This window comes from Pantherophis guttatus, chromosome 1, assembly GCF_059756535.1.
Source record: "Pantherophis guttatus breed Tessera chromosome 1, ASM5975653v1, whole genome shotgun sequence".
Classification (NCBI taxonomy): Eukaryota; Metazoa; Chordata; class Lepidosauria; order Squamata; family Colubridae; genus Pantherophis; species Pantherophis guttatus.
In genome coordinates this window covers 21,475,966-21,502,299 of record NC_142063.1, presented here as the reverse complement: position 1 = coordinate 21,502,299, position 26,334 = coordinate 21,475,966, and the positions used below count along the sequence as shown (strand labels likewise).

General features: G+C 46.3%; 1 protein-coding gene across 1 annotated transcript; it reads right to left on the bottom strand.

Annotated features, from left to right (window-relative positions):
• Positions 1–12,187: 12,187 nt before the first annotated feature.
• On the bottom strand, positions 12,188–16,889 carry LOC148116350 (uncharacterized). Its single transcript, XM_087876751.1, has 3 exons — positions 16,656–16,889; positions 15,827–16,589; positions 12,188–15,240 (listed from the first exon to the last, which is right to left on the bottom strand). The coding sequence occupies exons 1-3, from the start codon at positions 16,887–16,889 to the stop codon at positions 12,188–12,190; spliced, it is 4,050 nt and encodes a 1,349-aa protein (XP_087732877.1).
• Positions 16,890–26,334: the final 9,445 nt, after the last annotated feature.

Below are 26,334 nucleotides of genomic sequence, written 5' to 3'. Positions count from 1 at the left end.
ACATTCCAGTTAGTCCGCATTCTTCTTAGACTTGGATGATTCAGACATGCGGGTGGGGTTTGACCGATAGCACTTCAGGCAATTTGGAAACAATACTTTCAGCCACTTCAGCTGATAACTGCATTTGCTGATATTTTTTTTGTAGCTACATCCTATTGACGACTTATCTTAAACTTGTAATCAGCTACTGGTATCTCTTGATTAGTGCAGTTAATGCAGGGTGTCCAACTCAAGGCCCAGGGGCCAGATCTGGCCAGCGGGGTGCTTAGATCTGGCCCATGGGGCCGCCCTGGAAACAGCGAAGGATCTCTGCCTCTGCCAGTGAAAACGGAGCTTGCGAGGGCCACATGCGGCTCTCCCGAGCTCTGTTTTTGCTGGCAGAGGGTTGCAGGAAGCCGTCACAGCTGAAACCAGAGCTCGGGAGCCCATTTTTGCTGGCAGGGCACTTGGGCCACCACAGGCGCCTCCGGCATAAGTGACGTTGAGCTGGCCACGCCCACCCCGGCCACGCGCACCCCGGCCCCCTGAGGTAAAACACAACCCTGATGCGGCCCTCAATGAACCCCGGCCACGCGCACCCCGGCCCCCTGAGGTAAAACACAACCCTGATGCGGCCCTCAATGAAATCGACACCCCTGAGTTAATGTATCCCAGGACATAGTTGCCTTATTTGAATTCCCATGATTGGAAGTGGTATTTCTATAGTAAATGGTTCCACTTTGATGGAGAAAAAGATTTTAAACATAAATTGTTATAAATATGTTAATGAAATATTACAATAAAGGGATAAAAAAATTTGATTTAAAGATATACAGGTAGTCCTTGCTTAATAACGGGTTGCTCTGTGACCATTCAAATTATGATAGACCCCACAAAAAGTACTTACAATCCAATTTTGAAGTTCCGATAGCCCTGTGATCACGTGATCACATCTTGGGCACGTGGCAACCAGCTCATCTTTACAGCCATTTGCAGTGGCCCTTGGATCACGTGAATGTGATTTTCAACATTTTTTGTCGCTTTCTAGAGTTTACTTCCAGTTTCTGACAAAAATTTTCATTGAATGCAATGGATTTAATTAACGACCATGGCATTTTCGTAACAACCCCCTCAAAAAGGTCACAAAATCAGGTGCCATCACATGTCGATCTGCTTAATGACCACAATGACTTACAAATGTAATTCTGGCCTCAATTCCAGTTCTAAGTCAAGGACTACCTGTAGTTTAACAAACTCACAGAGTAGTTCTAGAAAGCAAAATAAAACCAAAAGAGCAAAAATCTGTAGATTCAGCTATTCCAGCATCTGGTCCTTTTTATTGTTGCTACAATCCTAACAGATTAACAGAGTTGGAAGGGACCTTATAGGTCATCTGGTCCAACCCCCCACTCAAGCAGGAGACTCTACACCATTTCTGACAAATGGCAGTCCAGTCTTTTCTTGAAAGTCTCAAGTGATGAAGCTCCCACAACTTCCGAAGGCAACTTCTGTTCCATTGGTTGATTGTTCTCACTGTCAGAAAGTTCCTCCTCATTTCTAGGTTGAATCTCTCCTTGGTCAGTTTCCATCCATTATTCCTTGTCTGGCCTTCAGGTGCTTTGGAAAATAGCTTGACCCCTTCCTCTCTATGGCAGCCCCTCAAATATTGGAAGACTGCTATCATGTCTCCCCTGGTCCTTCTCTTCACTAGATAGCCACGCCCAGTTCATGTAACCGTTCTTCATATGTTTTAGTCTCCAGCCCCCTAATCATCCTGGTTACTCTCCTCTGCACGTTTTCTAGAGTCTCAACATCTTTTTTATAGCGTGGGGACCAAAACTGGATGCAGTACTCCAGGAGTGGTCTTACTAGGGCTTTATAGAGTGGTATTAGTACCTCACTTGATCTTGATTGTATCCCTCTGTTAATGCAATTTAGGATTGCATTGGCTTTTTTAATTGCCGCTATACACTGCTAGTTCATATTTAATTGGTTGTCCACTAAGACTCCAAGCTCCCTCTCACAGTCACTGCTATTAAGCCTGGTTTCCTCCAGTTTATATGTGTGCTTTTGGTTTTTCTTACCTAAGTGTAAGACTTTACTTTTCTCTACACTGAATTTCATTTTGTTAGATAGGGCCCAGTGTTCAAGTCTGTCGTTAAAGACAATCTTCAAGACTCTTCAAGTCATCCCATTCATGTACTTCAGTTACATCAATTTTTTGCTGTAATTAATAACAACTTCATTATTATTTAGATTTGTACTATTTTCCTCTGATGGAATGTTCCTTTTCTCCATTTTGCAAGATTAACAGCATTTTGCTTTTTTGCTTTTTTTGCTTTTTTAATTTATATGCCGCCCTTCTCCAGAGACTCAGGGCGGCTTACAATGCATTAAGCAATAGCCTTCATACTTTTGTATATTTATACAAAGTCAGTTTATTGCCCCCCACAATCTGGGTCCTCATTTCACCTACCTTTGAAAGGATGAAAGGCTGAGTCAACCTTGAGCCTGGTGAGATTTGAACTTGCAGTAATTGCAAGCAGCAGATGTTAATAACAGTGCATTAGTCCACTGTACTACTGTACTACTAAAACCTCAACCACAATTCACACAAAATCAAATGTTGTGTTTCTTCAAGCTCACACTAATTATAACCTTCCTGAATTCGTTCATATTTTTTCATTAATCGTATTGCCAACCCTAGAAAGCTCCATTTGGTACCTATGAACATGATTTCCATTTCCTAAGTAAAGCACTTTGCATTTGTCTCTGTGAAAAGCTATTGTTATTTTCAGCTACTTCCTCTAACCTGGTATTTCTCAACCTTGGCAACTTTTAAGATTGTGTGGACTTCAGCTCCCAGAATTCCCCAGCTGGGTGGGGAATTCTGGGAGTTGAAGTCCATACATATTCAAATTGTTAAGGTTGTTAAAAATCCATCCATAATTAAAATTGTTAACATATTAAAATTGTTAGCTACATCCAGACAGTTTTGAATTTTTCTTCTAGGGAGTTGCTCTTTTTGTGACATCTGCAAATACCGTAAGCATTCCTTCCGTGCTTAATCATAGTCATGAATAAAACAATTGAAGAACACCAGAGCCAGAATCAAACACTCTAGATTCTTTCCAGCTATTGATGTCAGACTAACTGGTTTACACTTTTGCAAAACCTCCTTTTCCTCTTTTTTGAGGATGGGGTTAACATTTGTCATCCGTCTGACCCTGTAGCCTGTTCTTCAGAAAAGTATGTAACTCAGGTCTGTCTTTTGCCTTAAACTAAAGTTGGTGATTCTGGATTAAACAAGGAAGTATGCCAAAGTTTCACTTTAGGTGTTCGTGTTAGCAAAACAGTATAGTTTTGCTCAGAATTTAAATATAGCTCCAAACAAACAACCAATCACACGATGAGGCACGCAAGACATTTATAAGCTAATAGGACAAGAAAATCCTGCTGCTGATGTTACCTAGTCTGGTAATAAAATGTTCAGATCAGTGGTGAAATCCAATTTTTTTTACTACCGGTTCTGTGGGCGTGGCTTAGTGGGCGTGGTGTGGCTTGGTGGACGTGGCATCATGGGTGTGGCAGGGGAAGGATACTGCAAAATATCCATTCCCATCCCAGTCCTGGGGAAGGATACTGCAAAATCTACATTTCCTCCCCACTTCTGGGGGAAGAATATTGCAAAATCTACATTCCCGCCCCACTCTGGGGCCAGCCAGAGGTGGTATTTGCTGGTTCTCCGAACTAATCAAAATTTCTGCTACCAGTTCTATGAACCGCTCAAAAATTCTGCTACCGGTTCTCCAGAACCTGTCAAAACCTGCTGAATTTCACCCCTGGTTCAGAGACTACATTGAAGCAAGCTTGGAGATCAAACTACTGCCAAAATCTGAAACCCGAGCTACATGTATTTTCTATTATTTCAAAACAATATAGTGTCTCTCTTAGACAAAGGGTCTCCAAACTTCACAACTTGAAGACTTGTAGACTATCAGAATTCCTTAGCTTCATGCTGGCTGAGGAATTCTGGGAGTTGAAGTCCACAAGTCTTAAAGTTGCCAAGTTTGGAGACCCCTGTCTTAGACCAATGTTTTGCAAAGTTAGCAATTTTAGGAAGTATGGACTTCAACTCCCAGAATTCTCTAGCCAGTATGAGAGGTCCCAGTTCCCCTTTAAATTTTCAGATGACCATCCTCATTGCTTTCATGCCAATTAGGGAGACACACTCCTTTAAATCTGTAAAGAGACACCTAACTTTTAAAGATCATGTAGGATAGAGGTGTCAAACTCGCAAACCGAAGGCATCCCAAGCTGGCCACGCCTGCCCACCCTCGGTTTAGCAAAGGGGGGGGAGTCACAATACATCACGTGACGACAACGTGACGACGCAAGTTTGACACCCTTGATGTAGGGCACCGATCTTCAAAAAGTTAGTGGAACATCCCTACAAACAAAAATGGATTTCATTGAAATTTAATGGAATTGAAAGTAATTAAATGTCATTGAGGTGATTATTTGATACATTTGACATTCCCCCATTACATTAAAAATTATACAGTCCTGCAGAAATACGTGGAGGATCTTTGGAGAGCTACATCTGAGACCTTGGAGGGGAGGGGATTCTGCATCTCTGCTACAAATACTAAATTACATGAAAATAATTAAAATTAAATTGCATTAATTAAATTAATTAAATTTAATTAAAATAATCCTGGTGGACCCTTAGCATTATAGTGGGGCTGAGCAGCTGTTTTCCATAACCTCCTTATAAAATGATCCTTTAGGCTTAAACAAAGCTTCAGTAAGATTTTTTTTTTGCTTGCATTCTGGGCATTTTTTTTTCCTGACAAATGTTACGCTTGAAGCTACCGGAACATTTCCAAAAGATCTGGGTGAAGTGAAGTGCTAGGACTTCTTCCATCTTACCTGGCCCATTCTTCCCATAGGTCATCCCACAGAGCAATCAAGGAGAACATAGAACATAGAATCATAGGGTTGAAATGGATCTCAGAAGTCTTCTAGTCCAACCCCATGCTCAAGGCAGGAGCCTTACACCATCCTAGTCAAATAGTTTTCCAGTCTATTTTTCAAAAAAACTTTTTCACCCACAGCTCTGGGAGGTAAATTAATCCATTAATTAATTGTTCTCACTGTCAGAATACTTCTCCTTACTTCTAGGTAGGATCCAGGGGTGAAATCCAAATTTTTTTCCCTACGGGTTTTGTGGGCGTGGCTTGGTGGGCATGGCAGGGGAAGGATATTGCAAAATCTCCATTCCCACCCCACTCCAGGGGAAGGATATTGCAAAATCTCCATTCCCACCTCACTCTGGGGCCAGCCAAATGTGGTATTTGCCGGTTCTCCGAACTACTCAAAATTTCCACTACCAGTTCTCCAGAACCTGCTAGAACCTGCTGGATTTCACCCCTGGTAGGATCTCTCTTTTACAAGCTTCCACCCATTACTTCTTGGCCTGCCCTCTAGTTCCTTAAAAAATAAGTCAATCCCCTCCTCTCTGTGACAGCCCCACAAATACTGGAAGACAGTTATCATATCCTCCTTAAGCCTTCTCTCCGATAGGCCAGACATACCTAGTCCCCTCAACCAGTGGTGGGCTGCTGCTGGTTTGGACTGGTTCGCCCGAACCGGTAGTTCCAAGCACTGGTTGGCCCCACCCACCCGCCCTGACACTATCTGGTCCTAGATACCTTACTTTCCGGCTCGCTCGCTCGCTCACCCCGCCCCACAGACCAGCTGATTTGCACACCTCTCCTGTTCTACTAACCGTTGATGACCTCGCAGATGGGCAGGAAGGCGCCTCCCTCGAAAAAGCTTTGTTTTAGGTGTTGAACGCAAGCGCGGAAGGTGCGCACATAGTGCATGTGCATGAAGCGGACATGCGTGCACGGTCACATTTTGACGAACCGGTTGTTAAAGCATGTGCAGCCCACCTCTGCCCTCAACTATTCATCATGCGATTTAGTCTCTAGACCCTTTATCGTCAATCAGTTCCATTCAGAATTCAGGCTGCTCACAATGCTCCCATTTTTGTATGAAGGTCCTTTATTCCCAGGGGCTTCCTCCTCCACCCCTGCGGATCAAAACGAAACCCTCCAGATACAGGCTTCAGCTGCTGATTGTGGGAGAGGGGAGAGGAGGCCAGCCTCACAGAAAGGTCAAAGATGTTGGACTTGGGAGTTCCCACCACATCTCTGACCTTTTGCAGTCAGATGACGCTGGATTTTGGAATTCCAAGCATCCGCTTTCTTCTTCATTTCTGGCATTTATCTTTCTTAATGAAGGAAACCATTTCCTTGCTATGGAATTTCAACAGCTTCTTTGGTGCTAAGCACCAGAAGCTTATTTGACGTTACAATTGCTTTTTACCGACTTTTTCAGAAGTCACAATCAGTGGTGATCTCATTTTTTTTTTGCACCTCGTGTCTTCTTAGTACTTCTTAGAATCACAGGGGTGGAAGGGACTCCAAAGGTCTTCTAGTCCAACCCTGGAAGGGTTGTGGGGTGGGAGGGATGGAAGGATTGTATTTCCTTGTAGTCATCTGGTCATTAGCATTCTCTGAGAGCTAGTGAGACCATTTGGGGGTTTATCAGGGTGAGCATGTTTGTGGAATCTTCTTGAAACTGCTGAAAGGGATGCACTGTAAATTGGAGATACGTAGTGTCTTATTCCCCTCCCCCCCCTGTTGAGGGAGGGATGTTCAGTCCTAACATGGACGGATTATTTTACCCCTCTTTCAAACCAGTGGTCCCCTCTATCCAAAATGTGGACTCTTTTACAGTTGCCTTTGGACAGGGGTGGGCTTCAAAAATTTTAGCAAGGAGTTCTCTGCCTGATTGCTGGGTGGGCGTGGCCCAGTCGGCCTCCTGCACCACAGTGGGGGGGGGAGTTTTGCCCTCCCTGGGCTCCGGGGGCTTTCCTTGAGCCTCTGGGAGGATAAATACGGCCTCCCCAGGCTCCGGAGGCCCTCTGGAGACTGAAAATGGGCCCGTTTCTGGCCTTCCCGAACTTCCGGTAGGCCCGTTTTTCACCCTCCCCACTGCATCCAAAATGGGCCGCGTGGGGACTCCTTGCAGAAGCGTGGGCGGGGCCATCCAGGAGTGGGATTTGGGGGTTCTCCAAACTGCACAGAATCTTAGCTAGAGGTTCATCTAGACCCCTGCAAACCCCCAGCAGCCCACTCCTGCCTTTTGAAGAAGAAAAAGCACCTGTGAGAGATACTAGCTTAATGATGAAAATTGGGACCAGATTTTCATCAGTATGGGAATTGTCCCATCCAATATTTGAGGGGCTGTCACAGAGAGGAGGGGATCAACCTCTTTTGCAAGGCACCCGAAGGTCAGACGAGGAATAATGAATGGCAACTGATCAAGGAGAGGTTCAACCTAGAAATAAGGAGAAATTTTCTGACAGTGAGAGCAATCAATCGGTGGAACAGCCTGGCTTCAGAAGTTGTGGGAGCTTCATCACTGGAAGCTTTCAAGAAGAGAGTGGGCAGTCACTTGTCAGAAATGGTACAGGGCAGGGGTGAAATGCTCCCAGTTCGGACCGGATCCCCCGAGCCGGTAGCGATGGTGGCGGGTGGTTCGGAGAACCAGTAGCAAAAATCCCTGCCCCCCATGCCCAGCTGAGCTGCGCAATCATCAGAGGCTTTTTTAAAATTATTTTTAAAAGCATTTTTTCTACAACCTCTTCGGCCGAAAAAATGCTTTTAAAAGTTAAAAAAAAAAAGCCTCTGTTGATTGCGCGGCTCAGCTGGGATCGTCAGAGGCTTTTAAAAGCATTTTTTTACAACCTCTTCGGCCGAAGAGGTGGTAGAAAAAATGGTTTTAAAAGTAAAAAAAAAAAAAAAAAAGTTGGCCACGCTCACTCAGTCACATTACCACCCCCACCAAGCCACACCCACAGAACCGGTAGTAACAAATTTTACATTTCACCACTGGTACAGGGTCTTCTGCTTGAGCAGGGGGGGTTGGACTAGAAGACCTCCAAGGTCCCTTCCAAGTCCAACCCCTCTTATTCTGTTCTGTTATTATGTTACTTGCTGCTGAAAGAGAACTCAAATTTCTGCTTTTGGATCCTGACTTAGAGCCATTCCAAAATCATGCCTTTCCAGTACACTTGCTCTTCTTTCCAATATGCTAGGAAGAAGAAGAAAACAAAGAAAACCAAAGTGAGTTTTGCCACATGGTTGCATTGACTTCACCTCACCTCATCAAACTATTTTTCAGAACTCAGGTTTTAGGCAAGAGCTTTTGACCAACGCAGAGTCAAGTGGAGCTATTATTTGTCAGTTGGAAAGTATTTTCCTACTGTTGCAGCTTAACATTATGTTTGCCTTCTTGTAGCTACATCACACAGCTGACTCATTTTCTGTATTTAAGCCATTGCAAATCCCTTTTCACTTTTCACGTCTTCTCCTTTTTCTTCATTTGATTTCATTTTTCCTAAATGAACTTTGCATGGATCTCTGTTGAATTTTATTTTTAGAAAATGCTCATCTTTGAGAGGATTAAATTATGTAGAATTAGACAAACCCTCCAAACCCTGAATGAAATGCAACTCCATTCAGAATTGTTGATGGAATCTCACTGGAAACTGGCTCAAATTCAAACCCAAAGCCTCTACATTTTACCGAGATGTTCCTCCCCAGCAGACAGTTTTCTAACGGAAAACATAGCACCTGACTGCTAATTGCTGCATGAGACTGGGAGGATATTAGTCCCATGTTCTACATTATCTTACTGGAACAGTTTACAATGCTCCTTTTGCTCTTAAAAATGTAAATGGCCTGGGACCACCTCTCTCAATATGAATTTGTCTAGACATTAAGGTCATCAAGGATGTCTTCTTACATAGAGGTAAAGGTTCCCCTCGCACATATGTGCTAGTTGTTCCCGACTCTAGGGTGTGGTGCTCATCTCCGTTTCAAAGCCAAAAAGCCACCGCTGTCAGAAGACGTCTCCGTGGTCATGTGGCTGGCATGACTAAATGCCAAAGGCGCACGGAACGCTGTTACCTTCCCACCAAAGGTGGTCCCTATTTTTCTACTTGCATTTTTTACATGCTTTCAAATTGCTAGGTTGGCAGAAGCTGGGACAAGTAACGGGAGCTCATCCCGTTACGGGGCAGTAGGGATTTGAACCGCTGAACTGCCAACCTTTCAATCAACAAGCTCAGCGTCTTAGCCACTGAACCACCACATCCCTTCAATTTCCATCCTTCAATTACCACCCCAAAAGGGATTTTCTCTGCTGCTCTCAGAACTTGGAATCTGTTTCCATGGTAGTTGCACTCAGTCTGCCATTCTTTTTACTTTTTTTTTTCTAAGAGCCTTTATCCAGACTTTTGTTTGAATTGCTTGGTGGTTTTAATTTTGTTAATTGCTTTATCAAATTTTAATTGATCAGTTGCATTTACAAGACAGGCTTGAGTACTGCATTAATCTATTTTCTGGGTTTGCACAATGGACTGCACTATAAAATATCTTCCCACCATTTCCCAGCTTGGCAACTCCTTGTCATTTGGATTTCAGCTCCTAGAATTCCCTGCAATGGAGAATTTTAGGATTTGCCCAGGTTGGGAAAGGCTGATCTAAACATACAGGGAATGTCCTCATTCCTAAGAACCTAGATTAACCTTGTTAATCTAACCAAGCTCACCACATGATGGGAATGCATCTGCTAGTCATTTACCAATCATGGGGAAACATGTAACAACACAGCCTTTCTGTTTCATTGTTATAATCAGCTCCCTTCAATGCCCTAATCTGCCACTCATAAACCACCACGTCAGAAAATATAACCAGATCATTGGGGGTGGAGGGGAGAAGTGGAAGAATGAGGCTAACAGTTATTTATTGCATTGTGTGTTTAATGTTTAGCATTTCTGTTAGAAAGGTTTTTTTATGATAGTACTGTTGGAAGAAACCTCTTTCTAGGTTCTGCTCCAAGTGGGGAAACAGACACTGGAAACATGGAGACTGCTTGGGAAGATGGTTTAATGATGGACAGGATCACATGGCTTGAGTTCCTGAACAGAAAAGGGCAGATACAGTAAATCCTCGGGTTTTTATGCTCTCTCTGGCTCTGCATTTCTTGGGGCCCCGAAAGAGTATCCTGATTGGTTGTCAGACTCCCAGGGGGTGGGGGCCTTGCTGGCTGATGGTCACATGTGCTTCCCAGGTCACATGTGGTGAGTTTCTGCTGCTTTTGTGTAGAGGGCTAATCCTATCTTTGTTGGATCTTGGGCAATTCCTACTATGGCTCTGCCTGAAGGAGGTAGATCTTTGTTATGTAGAATAGACTGGCCCAGGCCTTAATGGCCCATTGACAAAGGGTGGGGGGCAGGAAGGTGGGAGCTGCTTTGTCTGTAAAATATGCTTCTCCATTTCTCATCCAGGGAAATATAATATTCTGCCTTTTTCATATTTCCTAAAATATTTCACTCTTCCAGGAAAGGGGTGGGTGCTAACTTCCTACAGTACTATCCGCTGATAAATTTATTTTGCAACATGCTATAAATAAACACAGATCTTTTGTTTGTTAACTTCTCTCTACTCTTCCCCTTTCCCCAGCCTTCTTTCCCTGAACTACTTAACATAATGCATTTTTTTTTTTTAAATGACTGGGGATTATTTATTTATTATTACATTTACATGCCATCCATCTCACTGTCACCCATCGCACTCTTTTAGTTGCAGATCTGTTTTGGCTTCAGGAACCAGAATTGTTTGGTGACCTTCTCACCCATAAAAAGTGCTATAAGAATTTTAATTGATTCACTAGCCTAGCCTAGATGGCAACCCTGGTCAAACAGGCTTGAAGATGTTTAATATTTGAATGGATATTCCTCAGAAGTTATCAGAGATGTAGACCAGTGTGGTCCTTAGTGCTCTCTGAGCTTGGCAGTTTTCTTGCAGGTGTTTAATCACCAAACTAGGTAACATCATCAGTTCTATGGTTATGATGTTACCTTGTTTCAGGGGTGAAATCCAGCAGGTTCTGACAGGTTCTGGAGAACCAGTAGTGGACATATTGAGTAGTTCAGAGAACCAGCAAATACCACCTCTGGCTGGCCCCAGAGTGGGGTGGGAATGGAGATTTTCCAGTATCCTTCCCCTGAAGTGGGGTGGAAATGGAGATTTTGCAATATCCTTCCCCAGCAGTGGGGAGGGAATGGAGGTTTTGCAGTATCCTTCCCCTGGAGTGGGGTGGGAATGGAGATTTTGCAATATGCTTCCCCAGCAGTGGGGAGGGAATGGGGGTTTTGCAGTATCCTTCCCCTGGAGTGGGATGGGAATGGAGGTTTTGCAGTATTTTTCCCCTGCCACACACACACACTCCAAGCCACGCCCCAAGTCATGCCATGCCTACCAAGCCACGCCCACAAAACCGGTAGTTAAAAAAAATTGGATTTCACCACTGCCTTGTTTGGTAATGAAATGCCTGCAAGAAAACCATCAAGGACTCCACAGGTCAACCCTGAGCTATAAATATTCTTTTCTATTGTAGACTAATAGATTTCACTCAACCGCAACAGTTTTAAGATATGGGGACTTCAACTCCCAGTATTCCTCGGCCAGCCATTTTGTCCAACCCCACAACAGAATGGCTGCTGCAAAATTACCAAATTGCCTCTGTAGCTAATTTTTTTAAAATAATTCCAATCACACAGTGCTTGTTCAGCACTGCATTTCAAAAAGAAATTAAGACTCTTGGGAATATTTACAAACCTGCATAATCTAGATCAGTGTTTTCTTTTTTAAAATAATGTTTATTGAAGTTTTCATACAATAACAACTACAAAAAAAATCCTGCGCAAAAGTGCAAGAAAAGAAAAAGAAAACCAAAGTTAAGGAACTATATAGATGACTTCTGACCTTCTTTTCAACAGATAATGATATTCTTATTGTCCTGCCTCCCTCAAGTCTCTTCACCCCTTCATTAGTCCTCATCTTTCTGTCTTTGTTAGATCGGCGCAGGGAAAGCAAGACGCGACCAGCTCTGGTCCAGTTCAGTACTTTATTCAAGCACAGGAAAAAGACGAGCGGCTGGGCTGCCGGAGCTCCTTTTATACGCTCCGGCAGACTCAGCCGCCCCCTGACAGTTATTTGAATCTCCCGCCGGAGGATTAGCCAATCCCCGGCGGGTGCCCATATAAGGACATAACACTCCTCCCCCCTTAGTCTGAAAAATGTCCATCACAGTTAATATACGTTACGAAGTCACGCAAGTAGGCGGGGCGCCTGCTTGCCCGAGATGACCTGCGCAGTTCAGTCTGAGCTTCGCCGCCGGCCTGTGCAGGCGAAGCTCCTGTCCTTCCCGGCTCCCCGGTGGGGGTGGCCGGGGCTCCGGCCGTCGAGTGTGCGGGATCCGTCCCAGCACCTCCGGCCGCAACATCTGGAAGTTCGTGCTGGTGTCGCTGGTCCTTCCCTCGCCTGGAGAATCTGGAACCTCGCGGCTGGGCATCGTTGCTGTCCGGTGGGTGCCGTCCGGAACCCGGTAAGTCCATTGGTGTCTCATTGGGCTCCCGTGGTTCCCGTCGCTGTCGCTGTCCCGTGTGGTCGACCCCGCCGGGGTGGTGTTCGTCTCCGCGGCTGGGTTGCAGCTGGTTGGCTTCGCAGGGTTGGTGCTGGCCGACCTCGCTGGGGTGGTGCTGTTCGACCTGGTCTGTATGGTGTGCGCCTTCCTTGCTGGAGTGGTGCTGGTCGACCTTGCAGGGTTGGTGTTGGTCGACCCGGTCTGGATGCTGGTTGGGGTCTCCCTTGCCGGTCGGTCGCTGGCCGGCTTGGGTTGCGTGTTGTGCGCCTTCCCCGTGGGGTTGTCCCCGGTCTACTTGCCTGGAGCATTGGTCTCCCTGGCAGGGCCGTTGTTGGTCCTCGTCGCTGGAGGGGTGCGCTCCTCCCTCCCTGGGTGGGTCCCGGTCTACCCCTTGACTGTTGTGGCGGTCCCTCTCCATGGAGTGGCGGATGCCCACCTTGCCGGGTTGGGGATGCCATCCCTCTTGTGACAGGTCCCGGTCTACCGCTCTGGATCGCCGATGGGTGAGTGCATGGGGATGTGCTTGGCCGGCCTCGTCGGGGTGTCGGTGGCCTGCCTCGCCTGGGTGTTGTAGGCCTGCCTCGTCGGGGTGTTGTAGGCCTACCTCGCCGGGGTGCTGTAGGTCTGCTCCGCCGGGGTGTTGCAGGCCTACCTCGTCGGGGTGTTGTAGGCCTACCTCGTCGGGGTGTGGCAGGCCTACCTCGTCAGGCTGGTTTCCTTCCGATCCCCTCCACCTTTTCCGAAGCTGGTCGATGTGCCGTCTACAGACCTGTCCATCTTCCAGCTCGACTCGGTAGGACTTCGGGCCAGTTGTGCTTTCTATTCTCCCCTTTAGCCACTTCGGAGAGCCGTTGAAGTTAAGCGCAAACACCAGGTCTCCTATGGTGAAGGCGCGGAGCGGCCGGCTGGCCGTTGCTGTCACTTCAGGGTTATACTGGGGGTGCAGCCGGTCCAGGGGTGACCTCAGGCGTCTGCCCATCAGTAGCTCAGCTGGGCTCTTCTTGGTGGTGGCATGCGGGGTGATGTGTTGTGTAAGGAGGAAGTTGTCGATCCTCTCTTGCCAGTCGCCCGGACCCATCTTGGTGAGCGTCTCCTTGGTGAGTCTCACCATGCGTTCCGCTTGACCGTTTCCGGCTGGCCGGTAAAATGCGGTGAGGGCGTGGCGGATGCCCTGTCCCGCCAGGAACTCTTCCATGGCCTTGGATGTTAACTGTGGGCCATTGTCAGAGACTAGGACATCCGGCAGCCCGTGTGTAGCGAATAGGCGCCTGAGTGCCCTGATGGTGGCTTCGGAAGTGGTAGATGCCATGGGGATGACCTCTAGCCACTTGGAGAAAGCGTCCACAACGATTAAGAGGTAGTGCCCCTGCATTGGACCCGCGAAGTCAATATGGATCCGTGCCCATGGGCTGCTGGGCATCTCCCACTCTGACACTGGGGCTTGGGCGGGGGCGGGACGTACCTCTTGGCACGGGTCACATCTGGCGACCCACTCTTCAATGTCCTTGTCCAGGGATGGCCACCAGACGTAACTCCGTGCCAGTCCTTTCATCCTTACGATGCCCGGGTGTCCGTTGTGGAGCGTCTCGAGCGTCTTCTTCTGTAAAGCGCTGGGAATCAGCACCCGGTCTCCCCATAGGATACAGCCTTTCATGGTGGACAGCTCCTGTTGCTTCCGTGCGAAAGGGCTGAATTTTTCTGCCGGTTTTTCTGCTGGCCAGCCTCGCAGGACCCAGGATCTCACTTGCCTGAGTATGGGGTCCCTCTGGGTATGGGTGGCCACATCTGCTGACGTCACTGGGCAGTCTCTGTCGGCGTCGATGTGGAGGAGGCTTATGGTGGGTGCGGGGTCTTCTACTGGCTCTTTGGATGGGCACCTACTCAGGGCATCTGCGTTCCCGATGGTTTTGCCGGGCTTATGAATGAGTTTGTATGAATACCCGGCAAGGAAGATGGCCCAGCGTGTCATCCTGGGCGACATGTAGCCGGGTGTGGGTTTGTCACCCGCTAATAGTCCCAAGAGTGGCTTATGGTCCGTGATGACCGTGAAGTTCCGGCCATATAGGTACTCATGGAAACGTCTGACTCCAGCCACAATGGCCAAGGCTTCCTTGTCCAGCTGGCTGTAATTCCTCTCGGTGCTGGACATCGTTTTAGAGAAGTAGGCGATGGGTGCCTCTGATCCGTTGGGGAGCTGGTGGCTGAGGACTGCGCCAATCCCATATGGTGAAGCGTCGCAGGTCAGCAGCAGAGGAAGCGTCTCGTGGTACTGGATCAGCACGCTGTCGGAGGATAGGAGTCTCTTAATGGTTTTGAATGCGTTTTCTTCCTCTGTTCCCCATCTCCACGGGACCGCTTTCCCCAGCAATCGATGGAGTGGCTCAGCGGCTGTTGCCTTCTGTTTAAGGAACACCGCATAAAAATTTAGCAATCCCAAAAATGCTTGAAGCTCGGCTTTGTTTTTGGGGGCTGGAGCTTCGTGGATTGCCCTGACTTTAGCTTTGGTGGGGTGGATGCCGGTGCCATCTATAAGATAGCCCAGGAACTCGACCTCCTGGACTCCAATGATGCATTTGTCCCTCCTTACTCTCAAACCCTTCTCCTTGAAGCGCTGCAAAACTTGTTTAAGTCGCTCAAGCAGCTGGGTTTTTGAGTGCCCGGAGATCAACACATCATCAAAGTACGGCACCACCCCTGGAATGCCTTGGAGAAGGCGTTCCATCATTGATTGAAAAATGCCTGGGGCCGGTTGCACTTAAATGCGCCCCTATGGGTGACAATCGTTTGCGCCTCCGCAGTTTTTCATCCACTGGCAATTGCTGGTAAGCCTGGGCCAGGTCCAGTTTTGCAAATATTGTCCCACTCCCAAGTGAATGCAGCAGATGTTGCACCACTGGGACTGGGTATGCGCTCTGCGACAGGGCCTTATTAATCGAGCATTTATAGTCGGCGCAGATGCGCACAGATCCATCATGCTTCATGGGGGTCACAATGGGTGTCTCCCATGCTGCATGATCGATTGGTTCCAACACGCCCTGGGCTATCAGCTTATCTAGCTGAGCATCTACTTTGGGCCTCAGGGCAAACGGAACTCTGTGGGGCTTAAGCCTAATGGGGGTAATTGTCTTATCTAGATTAAAGGAAATGGGCTTCCCCACAAATTTCCCCAGTTTACCGTCGAAGACTTCCTTGAACTCTTCGAGGAGGGTGTCGAGTTCGTCCTGACGAATTTGGTTAACCCCTACTATTCCGAGCCCTAGTGGCTTGAACCACTCCATGCCTAGCAGGGTTGGGCGGTCGTGCTCGACGATGGTGATGGGGAGGTTGCCTTGGAATTCTTGGTAAGACACATGGAGCGAGGCTCTTCCCAGGACTCCGATGTGGTTTCCTCCGAAATCCACCAGCCTGGAGCGCAGGGGTCTCAGGTCTCTCTTGCGGACGTCTGGCTTGATGCGTTTTAAGTTTTTCCAATCCATGATTGAGTAGATGGAGCCAGAGTCTACTTCCATGGAGCATGGGGTCCCTTCGAGCAGCACGGTCGCGTGGCACTTGGTGGCAGTGTCGTCGTCGTCGGAGAGGTGTATTGTGGTTTGGTGTACTGCTCTCCTCCGGTTCCCGTCGCTCTCACCCCGTCTGGATTGGTAGGAGGAACGTTTGGATGCCCTCACGTTGTCCTCCCGGTTTTCGCGAGGGCGGTGGCTGGAGGGCTCTGGGGCAGGTTCCTCAGCTCTGCACGCCTCTGCAATGTGCCCTCTCCTGTTGCAACGCCGGCAGGTTGCGTCTCTCCATTTGCAGCTGGCTCTGGCGTGGTCCCCTCTGCAGCTGGCACAGCGCTCCCCCTTGTAACTTTTTTGGGCGGTTTCCCGCCTTGGGGGTCTGGATACCTTATGTACGGTGGATTCCTCCTCCGACTCTGATCCCGCTGTGGAATCCTCAGTTGATGATTGCGTTGTGGAGCGAATCTTGTGGATTCCCTTTGCTCTGCTTACTGCGGCGGCCGCTCTCTCCGAGATTTCGGATGCGGTGGCTTCCTCCACCACATCCTTGAGCACGAGTTTCTTCCTGCTCAGGAATTTCTTTTGCAGGCCTCTGTCCCTCATGCCGAAAACCACGCGGTCAGCGATGGCGTTATCCACATGATCGAACTCGCAGCTGGCTGCGATTTGGCGCAGGGCAGCCACGAATTCTTTGACGGTCTCACCTTCCTTTTGATCCCTCTGATGGAAGGTGAAACGGTTCGCCACTGGTGTTCCAGTTGGGGCATAGTGTTCTTCCAGGATCTGTAGCAGGTCCGTCCATGGCACTTCTTCGATGTCTCGTGGTGCGACGAGATCGATTGCCATATCGAGGACTTCGGATCCACAGTTGGCCAAGAAGATGCCCTTTTTCCGGTCATCATCGGCATCCCTGATGTTGTTTCCTCTCAGGTATTGCCGAAATTTGACCACGTAGGATTTCCACTTGTCCTTCCCTGGGCGGAAAGGAGCAAGGGCTGGCAAAGTGACTTCAGCTGATGCCATGCCTCTGGAAATCCCTACAAGGTGACTCGGTTCTCAGTGACTTAGCTCTCTGAGGTTGGCTTGTGCCACGAGGTTTGTCGCTTGGTTCAGTTCCTTCGTCGCCAGTGTTAGATCGGCGCAGGGAAAGCAAGACGCGACCAGCTCTGGTCCAGTTCAGTACTTTATTCAAGCACAGGAAAAAGACGAGCGGCTGGGCTGCCGGAGCTCCTTTTATACGCTCCGGCAGACTCAGCCGCCCCCTGACAGTTATTTGAATCTCCCGCTGGAGGATTAGCCAATCCCCGGCGGGTGCCCATATAAGGACATAACAGTCTTCAAATTCATAAATCATCTATTCACTTTTTTTTTCTTCTTTCAGTGAAAAGTTCATGTAAGGTTTCCAGCCTTTCAAAAAAGCTTTTGTTTTTTGTTCTGTAACCAAACAGGTCAGTTTCACCATTTCTGAAAATTCTGACATTTTCATAATCCATAGAACAATAGTTCTCAACCTCATCAACTTTATGATGCATGGACTTCAACTCCCAGAATTCCCATGCCAGCTGAGGAATTCTGGGAGCCAGTTCACACATCTTAAAGTTGCTGAGGCTGAAAAACACTGCTGTAGTGTAGATGATGTAGACGATGTAGTGTAGACAATGTAGTGTAGAGGATGGTGGAGGACAGGAAGGCCTGGAGAATCGTTGTCCATTGGGTCGTGATGGGTCAGACATGACTTTGCAACTAACAACAACAAAGTGTAGACGATAGCAGAAAATCATTTATTTAATATTTGGGAAGACCTCATAGTTGCTAACAAAACTACTCTACATGAATGTGTGTCCATAAAAACAGTAGGAGTTGACCTGAACTCGAAGGAAGCTTCACCATTTTTATGCAATGTCCTCTCCCTCCCTCAGCCAGGAAAGTAAAATCAGCTGTGGTTGAAAAGAAAAATGCAAATTCGATTTATACAATAAACCGGTTGCAACATAATTTCCTCTCTTTCAATAAGCATTGGATTTCTATCCAAAAGCCAAATAGCAATTCACACACAAAGTCAGGAGTGGCTGAACCTGGGTGGGGGTGGAATTAAAAGAGGGATCAGCCTAGAATCCCTACAAACGAAGTCCAGCCTCCCTTGAATTCCATTGACTGTTATCTAACTCCAAGAAGGTACTAGCAATAGCAATAGCACTTAGACTTATATACTACTTCACAGTGCTTTACAGCCCTCCCTAAGCGGTTTACAGAGTCAGCATAGTGCTCCCAACAATCTGGGTCCTCATTTTACCCACCTCAGAAGGATGGAAGGCTGAGTCAACCTTGAGCCGGTGAGATTTGAACTGCCGAACTGAAGCTAGCAGTCAGTTGAAGTAGCCTGCAGTACAGGGTGGGTTCTACTTACCTTTACTAACGGTTCACAACAGGATCGCATGCACGCACGCGTTTCTGCGCATGCACAAAAGTTTCTGCGCATGTGCAGATCGCCGATGACGACATCTGGGGTGGTGGGCGGGGCGTCCCGCCGGTTTTACTACTGGTTCTTGCGAACTGGTCCAATCAGTGGCAACCCACCACTGCTGCAGTATTGCACTCTAACCACTGTGCCACCGTGGCTCAATACTAATCATCAGTTGGGAAGATTCCTGTGTATACTGTAGGTATGATTAGCAATAGCATTGGTTTAATTGGATCTTCATGTATGGAACTGATCATCATCAGTACCTTAAGAAATTTCTCTGTGGTTTGGAGTTCTCATGGGTTTGGGGACAGCCTGGTTTTTCCCCAAAGGTTCCTGTGACATCCATCACAAACTTCACCATTTGAGTCATCTGTTGTGAAATCCCATTGCTTAAGAGTGTCAAAGAGATGTCAGAGTATAGAAATCAAGTTTCTTTTTCCAGTCAAAGTCTGGTGGATTCTAAAAGGCCTTCCTCATATGACAATTTAGAGAAGTTTTGCTATTGCAAGCTGCAGAACCTTGTGGCTCTGATGAAATACAAACCTGACTTAGAAAGGACATTTGGGGAAAGGAAGGAATAGGAACTTCGATTCTAGGATGGTTTTAAGCCCCAGTCACACCCAGAAGCTTGCATGAACAACAAATTATCAGCTCGGCTTCTGCCGCAGAAGAAATGTCACAAAGCCAGTTTTGCATTGTTTCCTCCAGCATTGTGGTTGCACAGTGGTAGGAACTTTCACATTCTGATTGTGGGGATTTCCTGTCCTCTTGAAACCAAGATAATGTAGTGTCTTAACACCATTTCCCTGTACATTAAGAGTAACAACTCACTCACTCTCTTTTTCTCCACTCCCCCTGCCCATCAATAGCAAACGCAAAATGCTAAAAGAAAACAAGTAAGGCAAGTTGAGAACAGATTTTTCAACTTGCATTGATCAATTTAAAAGAAAAACACACACACACACAAGCCCAATATAGCTCTTTGTCCAATTGTATCTTTACCAGGGATCCCAATATATAACACAGCTAAAGTTGTATGTCCAAAAAAAGCTTGGACATGTCCTAGAGGAAGTCAAATATTCTATCAACTTCCCACTACAGTGCTTCCAGAAACTGAAAGATCTAATAATAGAAGATGAAATTATGATTTCATTTCATGCCACAACACTCTTCACTTCCATAGACCCAAAACAAGCAAAAGAATCCATAACAGCAGTACTGTACAACACCTAACCTAGCCAAACATCTTAAGATCAAAATACCCAGAATCATAAGCCTCAACAGCCTTTGCCTCACTATCTACACTCAGTTTGATGGACAAATATGCCAACAAATCAGAGCAACATCCATGGGATCGGGTGAAATCCAGCAGGTTCTGACAGGTTCTGGAGAACTGGTAGCGGAAATTTTGAGCAGTTCGGAGAACCGGTAGCAGAAATTTTGAGTAGTTCAGAGAACCGGCAAATGCCACCTCTGGCTGGCCCCAGAATGTGGTGGGAATGGAGATTTTGCAATATCCTTCCCCCAGGAGTGGGGAGGGAATGGGGATTTTGCAGTATCCTTCCCCTGGAGTGGGGTGGGAATGGAGATTTTGCAATATTCTTCCCCTGGAGTGGGGTGGGAATGGAGATTTTGCAGTATCCTTCCCCTGCCACGCCCACCAAGCCCACCAAGCCACGCCTACAGAACTGGTAGTAAAAAAATTTGAATTTAACCACTGCATGGGATCACCACTCAGAAACCGTAATGAAGCATCTAGAAACTATCCAGTATGTAGGTGACATCTTTGGTCATAAAAAAACAACAACTAGAGAAGATGCATGAAAAAAACAACGACATCTCCAAATAAATAAAATTCACAAGGGAGGAAGAAAACATCAACCCACTACAATATTCTTCCTGAATATCCTCATCAGCAGGGAAAACGATGGCAAAATAGAAACACAAATCTATCAAAAAGCAACCCACATTAATCAAGAGCTCCACTACCAAAGTAACAATCCAACCTCCTACCAGAAGAGCTGTTTAAGAACATTATTTTTAGTTCAGCACAAATGCACTACAGCAACCCAGAGCATCAGAAAAAGGAAATAGATTGCCTATACAATACCTTCTAACAAAATGGATGCTCAAGTAAAAAACATAAAAGTTTTCTCTTTTCATCGTGTCTGACTCCAGGGGGCAGTGTTCATCTCCATTTCTTAGCCGAGGGAACCAGCGTTGTAGGAAGACATTTCCATGGTCATGTGGCCAGCATGACAATATGCCAAGGCATACGGAATGCTGTCACGTTCCCACTGAAGTGGTACCTATTTATCTACTTGCATTTGCATGCTTTGGGATTCTAGGTGGATAGGACTGGGGCAAGTAACAGGAGCTCACCCCATCACGTGGCACTCAGGTCTCAAACCCAGGCTGTCAACTCAGCATCTTTAACCACTGAGCTATCATGCCTCATGTAGGCTTATCAAAAAGTGCAAGACCATTCAACCCACTACAGCATAACCAATACAAGCTATGAAAAGAATAACGTTGCCATACATTTAAAAAAAATACCTCAGGAACTACCAACAGACAATTACAACCACAAGGCATCACCTCACAAATCAGCAAAAGTCTTTCCAAACATCCTAAGTAAACCACAAGACCCAGAAACCCCAGGAGAAAAAAGCAGGAGTCATGTACAACAGTGCTTCCCAAACATTTGGTCACCACCAGGGACCATTCCAAGGAGAAAGGTTTTTCTGCGGGCCAGAGGTTTTGTGTGTTGCCTGCATCCCATGGATGGGGTTTTGCTTGTTTTCACATACTGGTTTCTAGCATGCTGTAGACTGGTACCGATTCACGGACGAGTTGGGGTCCCTGATCTACAACATACAATGAAAGGGCTGCTGCAGCCATTATGTAGGACAAAGAAGCAGAAGAGTGCATCCATAAACATCAACTAGCAGCCAGAAAACATGATGACAGCCTCTTAATTTCATAACACATGAACAAATTTAACCATAGTTTCAACTGGGAAAGTCTGAGCATCTGAGACCAAGCTAAATCCAAAAATGCTAGACAAGTCCTAGAAGCTTGTAATGCAGATAAATCAGCCATCATAGAAATAAATCATATTTATAGACCATTCAAAACAGACAATAAAAAATTAGAAAGGAAACTAAATGACTAGAACACATCCTCTCCAGCAGCTATCACCCAAATAAGCAGACTATCACCAAGCAAACCATCCAACAGAAAACAATACCCTAATCAAAGAACTACAAAGGAGAAAACGACACCTCCACTAACAGTGGCAGGTCAAGGTATTATTTATAAACAGACAGAAAATCCACACTCCCTGGTACTGATGATGTCACATAGTCAGATAATGAAATGTTTGCAAACTAACAACCAAGCTCAGAGAGCACCAAGGACTCCATAATTCAGCAACTTTGCTATCTACCACAATCCTGAACTAAAGAATGCATTGCATTTTGAAAAATAGCTTCCTAAACCATTTGAACTAGTTATTTCCACAACTCATAAAAATAACTAGAAAGATTGAATGTCTTTGGTATATAGACCCTGGCAAAAACATCTGGTAGCATTTTTTCCCAAGTAGCTTTTACGAGATGCAGCTTATACCTTTTAACAAAAATTGTTAGTTGGAAAACATGCTACCAGATTCCTCCTGATCTTTTTTGTTGCCAGAGAATTACAAATTTATGAACTCTTTAGTTTTTTATTGTGGGACTGGTTACACATGCAACTTCCCTTTATGTGGTTGGAGAAACTCCAAAATACCAAAGTCTCTCAAAATCACTAAATCCCATGAGGTTTTGGTAGGTTCCCAACCTGGTAATTTGAGATATTTGAGGCAAAAATGCCCACATATTAACAAGATTTGAGGATTACCCAAAATATGCAAACTCTAATGACCTCATGAGACTTTTTTTTTTAATTTTGCTTTGTCTTGTTTTTTTAAATGGGATCCACAAACACATCCATGGGATTTCCACAGAGTATCACCGTATATTAGGAACCATTATTGTTGTATTGGTTAATGATGATAACAGCAGTGACCATGATTATGATAATGATAGGTTTGATTTTCAAATGTTGGTCAACAGGTTTAAAAGCAGAATTCTCCAATTGCCTGTTCTCCTAGTGAACAATTTTTCAAATCTTTATTGTCAGTGTACAACATATGTACAATGAGATTGGTTGAGCTCCCTCAGTGCATTCCCCTCCCACACAGTGAAGACAGAAAATCCCTAACCCAATAAATCATATTAACAAAACACCCAGTTCTATTGCACCAGTGTGCAATAGGACTGGGTGTTTTGTTAATATGATCATTTAAATATTAGCCAACAGTGCACTGCAATTGCCAAAAAAAACCCAACACAGACCTAGATTGCATTAACAGAGGGATACAATCACAATCACATGAAGTGTTAATACCACATTTTAATGCTTTAGTAAGACTCCACTTGGAATACTGCATCCAGTTTTGGTTGCCCGGATGTAAAACAAAATTTGAGACTCTAGAAAGAATGCAGAGAAGTGCAACAAAGATGATTAGGGGACTGGAGCAGTGGTGGGTTTCAAATTTTTTTACTACCGGTTCTGTAGGTGTGGCTTGGTGGGCGTGGCATGGCTTGGTGGGCGTGGCAGGGGAAGGATACTGTAAAAACTCTATTCCCACCCCACTCCAGGGGAAGAATACTGTAAAATTTCCATTCCGTCCCCAAACCAGGGGAAGGTTACTGCAAAATCCCCACTTCCTCCCAATCAGCTGGGGCTTGGGAGGCAGAGAATAAATGGGGGCGGGGCCAGTCAGAATTTTTACTACCGGTTCTCCGAACTACTCAAAATTTCCGCTTCCGGTTCTCCAGAACTGGTCAGAACCTGCTGCAACCCACCTCTGGACTGGAGGCTAAAACATATGAAGAACGGTTGCAGGAACTGGGTATGTCTAGTTTAATGAAGAGAAGGACTAGGGGTGACATGATAGCAGTGTTTCAATATCTCAGGGGCTGCCACAAAGAAGAGGGAGTCAAGCTATTCTCCAAAGCACCTGAGGGCAGGACAAGAAGCAATGGGCGGAAACTAATCAAGGAGAGAAGCAACCTAGAACTAAGGAGAAATTTCCTGGCAGTTAGAACAATTAATCAGTGGGATGAACTTGCCTCCAGAAGTTGTGGGTGCTCCAACACTGGAGGTTTTTAAGGAGAGATTGGATAACCATTTGCCTGAAACGGTATAGGGCTGTGATGGCGAACCTATGGCATGCGTGCCAGAGGTGGCAAGCAGAGCCCTCTCTGTGGGCACACGCACCGTCGCCCCAGCTCAGCCAGCTGGTTGTCTGGTTTCCAAGGGGCGCATGCTCGCCGACCAGCTGATCGTCGGTTTTCTGGCACTCTGGTGCGGTCATGCACACATGCGCCTTCCGGTTTGGGCACTCTGTGCCAGAAAGGTTCACCATCATTGGTATAGGGTTTCCTGCTTGAGAATGGGGTTGGGCTAGAAGACCTCCACGGACCCTTCCAACTCTGTTGTCCTGTTATTCCAGCTACGGTATTTGGCAGACAGAAGAGAAGCAGCATTCTTTCCTTCTGTATGTGTCAGAATGTTAAGTGGGTTTTCAAAATATTCAGGTCTGATTTTCATCTAAATGTTTTTATGAGGTTTCAGAGGCCCTTGCAGTTGAGTCACTTCCAATATGGTCAGTTGGTGAATCCTTTCATGCTGCAGAACATTCTTTCTGAAAAGCTCCGACCACCCAACACCTCAGCAGTTGACAAGCGAGGCACGGCAATAAAACAAGATGGGACAGTTTGGAAGGAAATACCTTCCAAACAGTGGATCAGAGCAACTTTGTGTAAAATCATCACTGCTCCCTTTAGATCCCAACATGTTCTCTTCAACAATTAACGGCTTATGGTTAAATGATTTTGAAGGAAGGTTTACCTCACCACTGGCTGCCTCCAATCCATGGGAGACAAAAAAAATTCCTCACCATATTTGATACAAGAATCTAAACCAATTGAAAACATTATAAACAAATAATGAATGAATCACCTCTGGAAGAAACGAGAATTATTCCATTTAGGGTTGGGATGAGCTATTGTGCCTTTTCTCACTTTGGTAATATGCTTTCAGACAAGGGGCAGACATAGTTATATGCTGTATATTCTACACCAGTGTTTTCAAACTTGGCAATTTTAAGATGTGAGGGATTCCGGGAGTTGAAGTCCACACCGCAGGACTTTTGTTCCCTATCCTGCTGTTTTAGAGGTTTGTGAAGGATCACTTCTAGTATTTCCAAAATAAATAGTTTCCATGGAATGAATACAGTATGCTGTTTTGCATGAAAAGGAGATACAGGCAGTCCTTGCCAAGCAATCAGGTTTAATCATGGGAGATGCTATGATGTCATAAAATTGAGGACTGGTTGTAAGTCACTTTTTTCAGGGCTGTTATAAGTTCAAATGATCACTAACCGAATGACTGAAGGCAAATATACGTGTCCTAGGATAATGTTGCAGGATCCAATTTGGGTCGGTCATCAGGACTGGGTGTTTAGTCTTACGAGCTTTTGGACTCATGCTGGTTCCCATCCTGAGGGAACTTCCCTCTTACCAAAATGTATGATGTGTGAATGTGTGACACATTCTGGGGAGAGAGAAGTTCCCTCAGGATGGGCTCCAGAAAGCTCAGAAGACTAAACCTCTGGTCCCAGTGACTGACTCAGATTGGATCCTGCAACTAAATGAATAGTTGTAATTTGAAGATTACCTGTACCCTTTTTCTATGATAAAGCTAACAGGATTAAGGCCTGTTGATGTGCCAAGCCCTGTTCCACTAACAACTCCCGTCAAAACTAGGCAGGGGTGGGCTTCAAACGTTTTAGCAAGGGCTGCCCGGTTCCATGGTGGGTGTGGCCTAGTTGGCCTCCTGCACCACGGCGGGGGGGCATTTTTACCCTCCCCGGGCTCCGGAGGCTTTCCTTGGGCATCTGGGAGGGCGAAAACGGCCTCCCCAGCCTCCAGAGGCCCACTGGAGGCCAGAAAATGGGCCCATTTCCGGCCTTCCCGAACTTCCGGTTTTTCACCTTCTCTGAGCCTCCGTGCATGCCTTGCACCTATCTGCTTCCAAAACGGGACAGATGGGGACTCCTGGGAGGGGAGGGATGGCGTGGGCGAGGCCAACCAAGAGTGGGATTTAGGGGTTCTCTGAACTGCACAGAATCTTAGCTAGAGGTTCTCCCGAACCCCTGCGAATCCCCAACAGCCCACCCCTGAAACTAGGGTTATAGGAGGCCAGAAGGTTAATCCTTGTCCTGCAACTGGCACAGAAATAAAGTTCTACAACAGCTTCACAAAAAAATGGGATCATTCTAGGAAGAACCATATTTCCCTCTCTACTTTCATTTTACTTCCTCACCTGTCTTGACTGGACATCGAGTATGAAGCAACTGCGATTTTCCACACTGGAACACTGAGGTGAGCATTCTCTAATAAACGGGTTACTGTGTTGCTAGTGCACAACCCCAAGCGAGGACTCTTGCTTATGTGGACATGTGTGGACACTTTCAAATTCACCCAGAGACATTGGACAGTGATACAGTTCGATTGTTTGGGGGGGGTGGGGGTGGAAAAACAACAAAAACCACAGAGCCACCTGACAGCCGTTGTATGTGTCTGTCTCCATGACTACAGAAGAGAAGGTGAAGTGGGAAACCCATACTGTAAATTCCACAGAGTTTGCCACTGTCAAATTTTCCCTGGAGGAGAAATTTTTGCCTCCCCCCTCCCCCCCACACTCTCTAAGGGAACG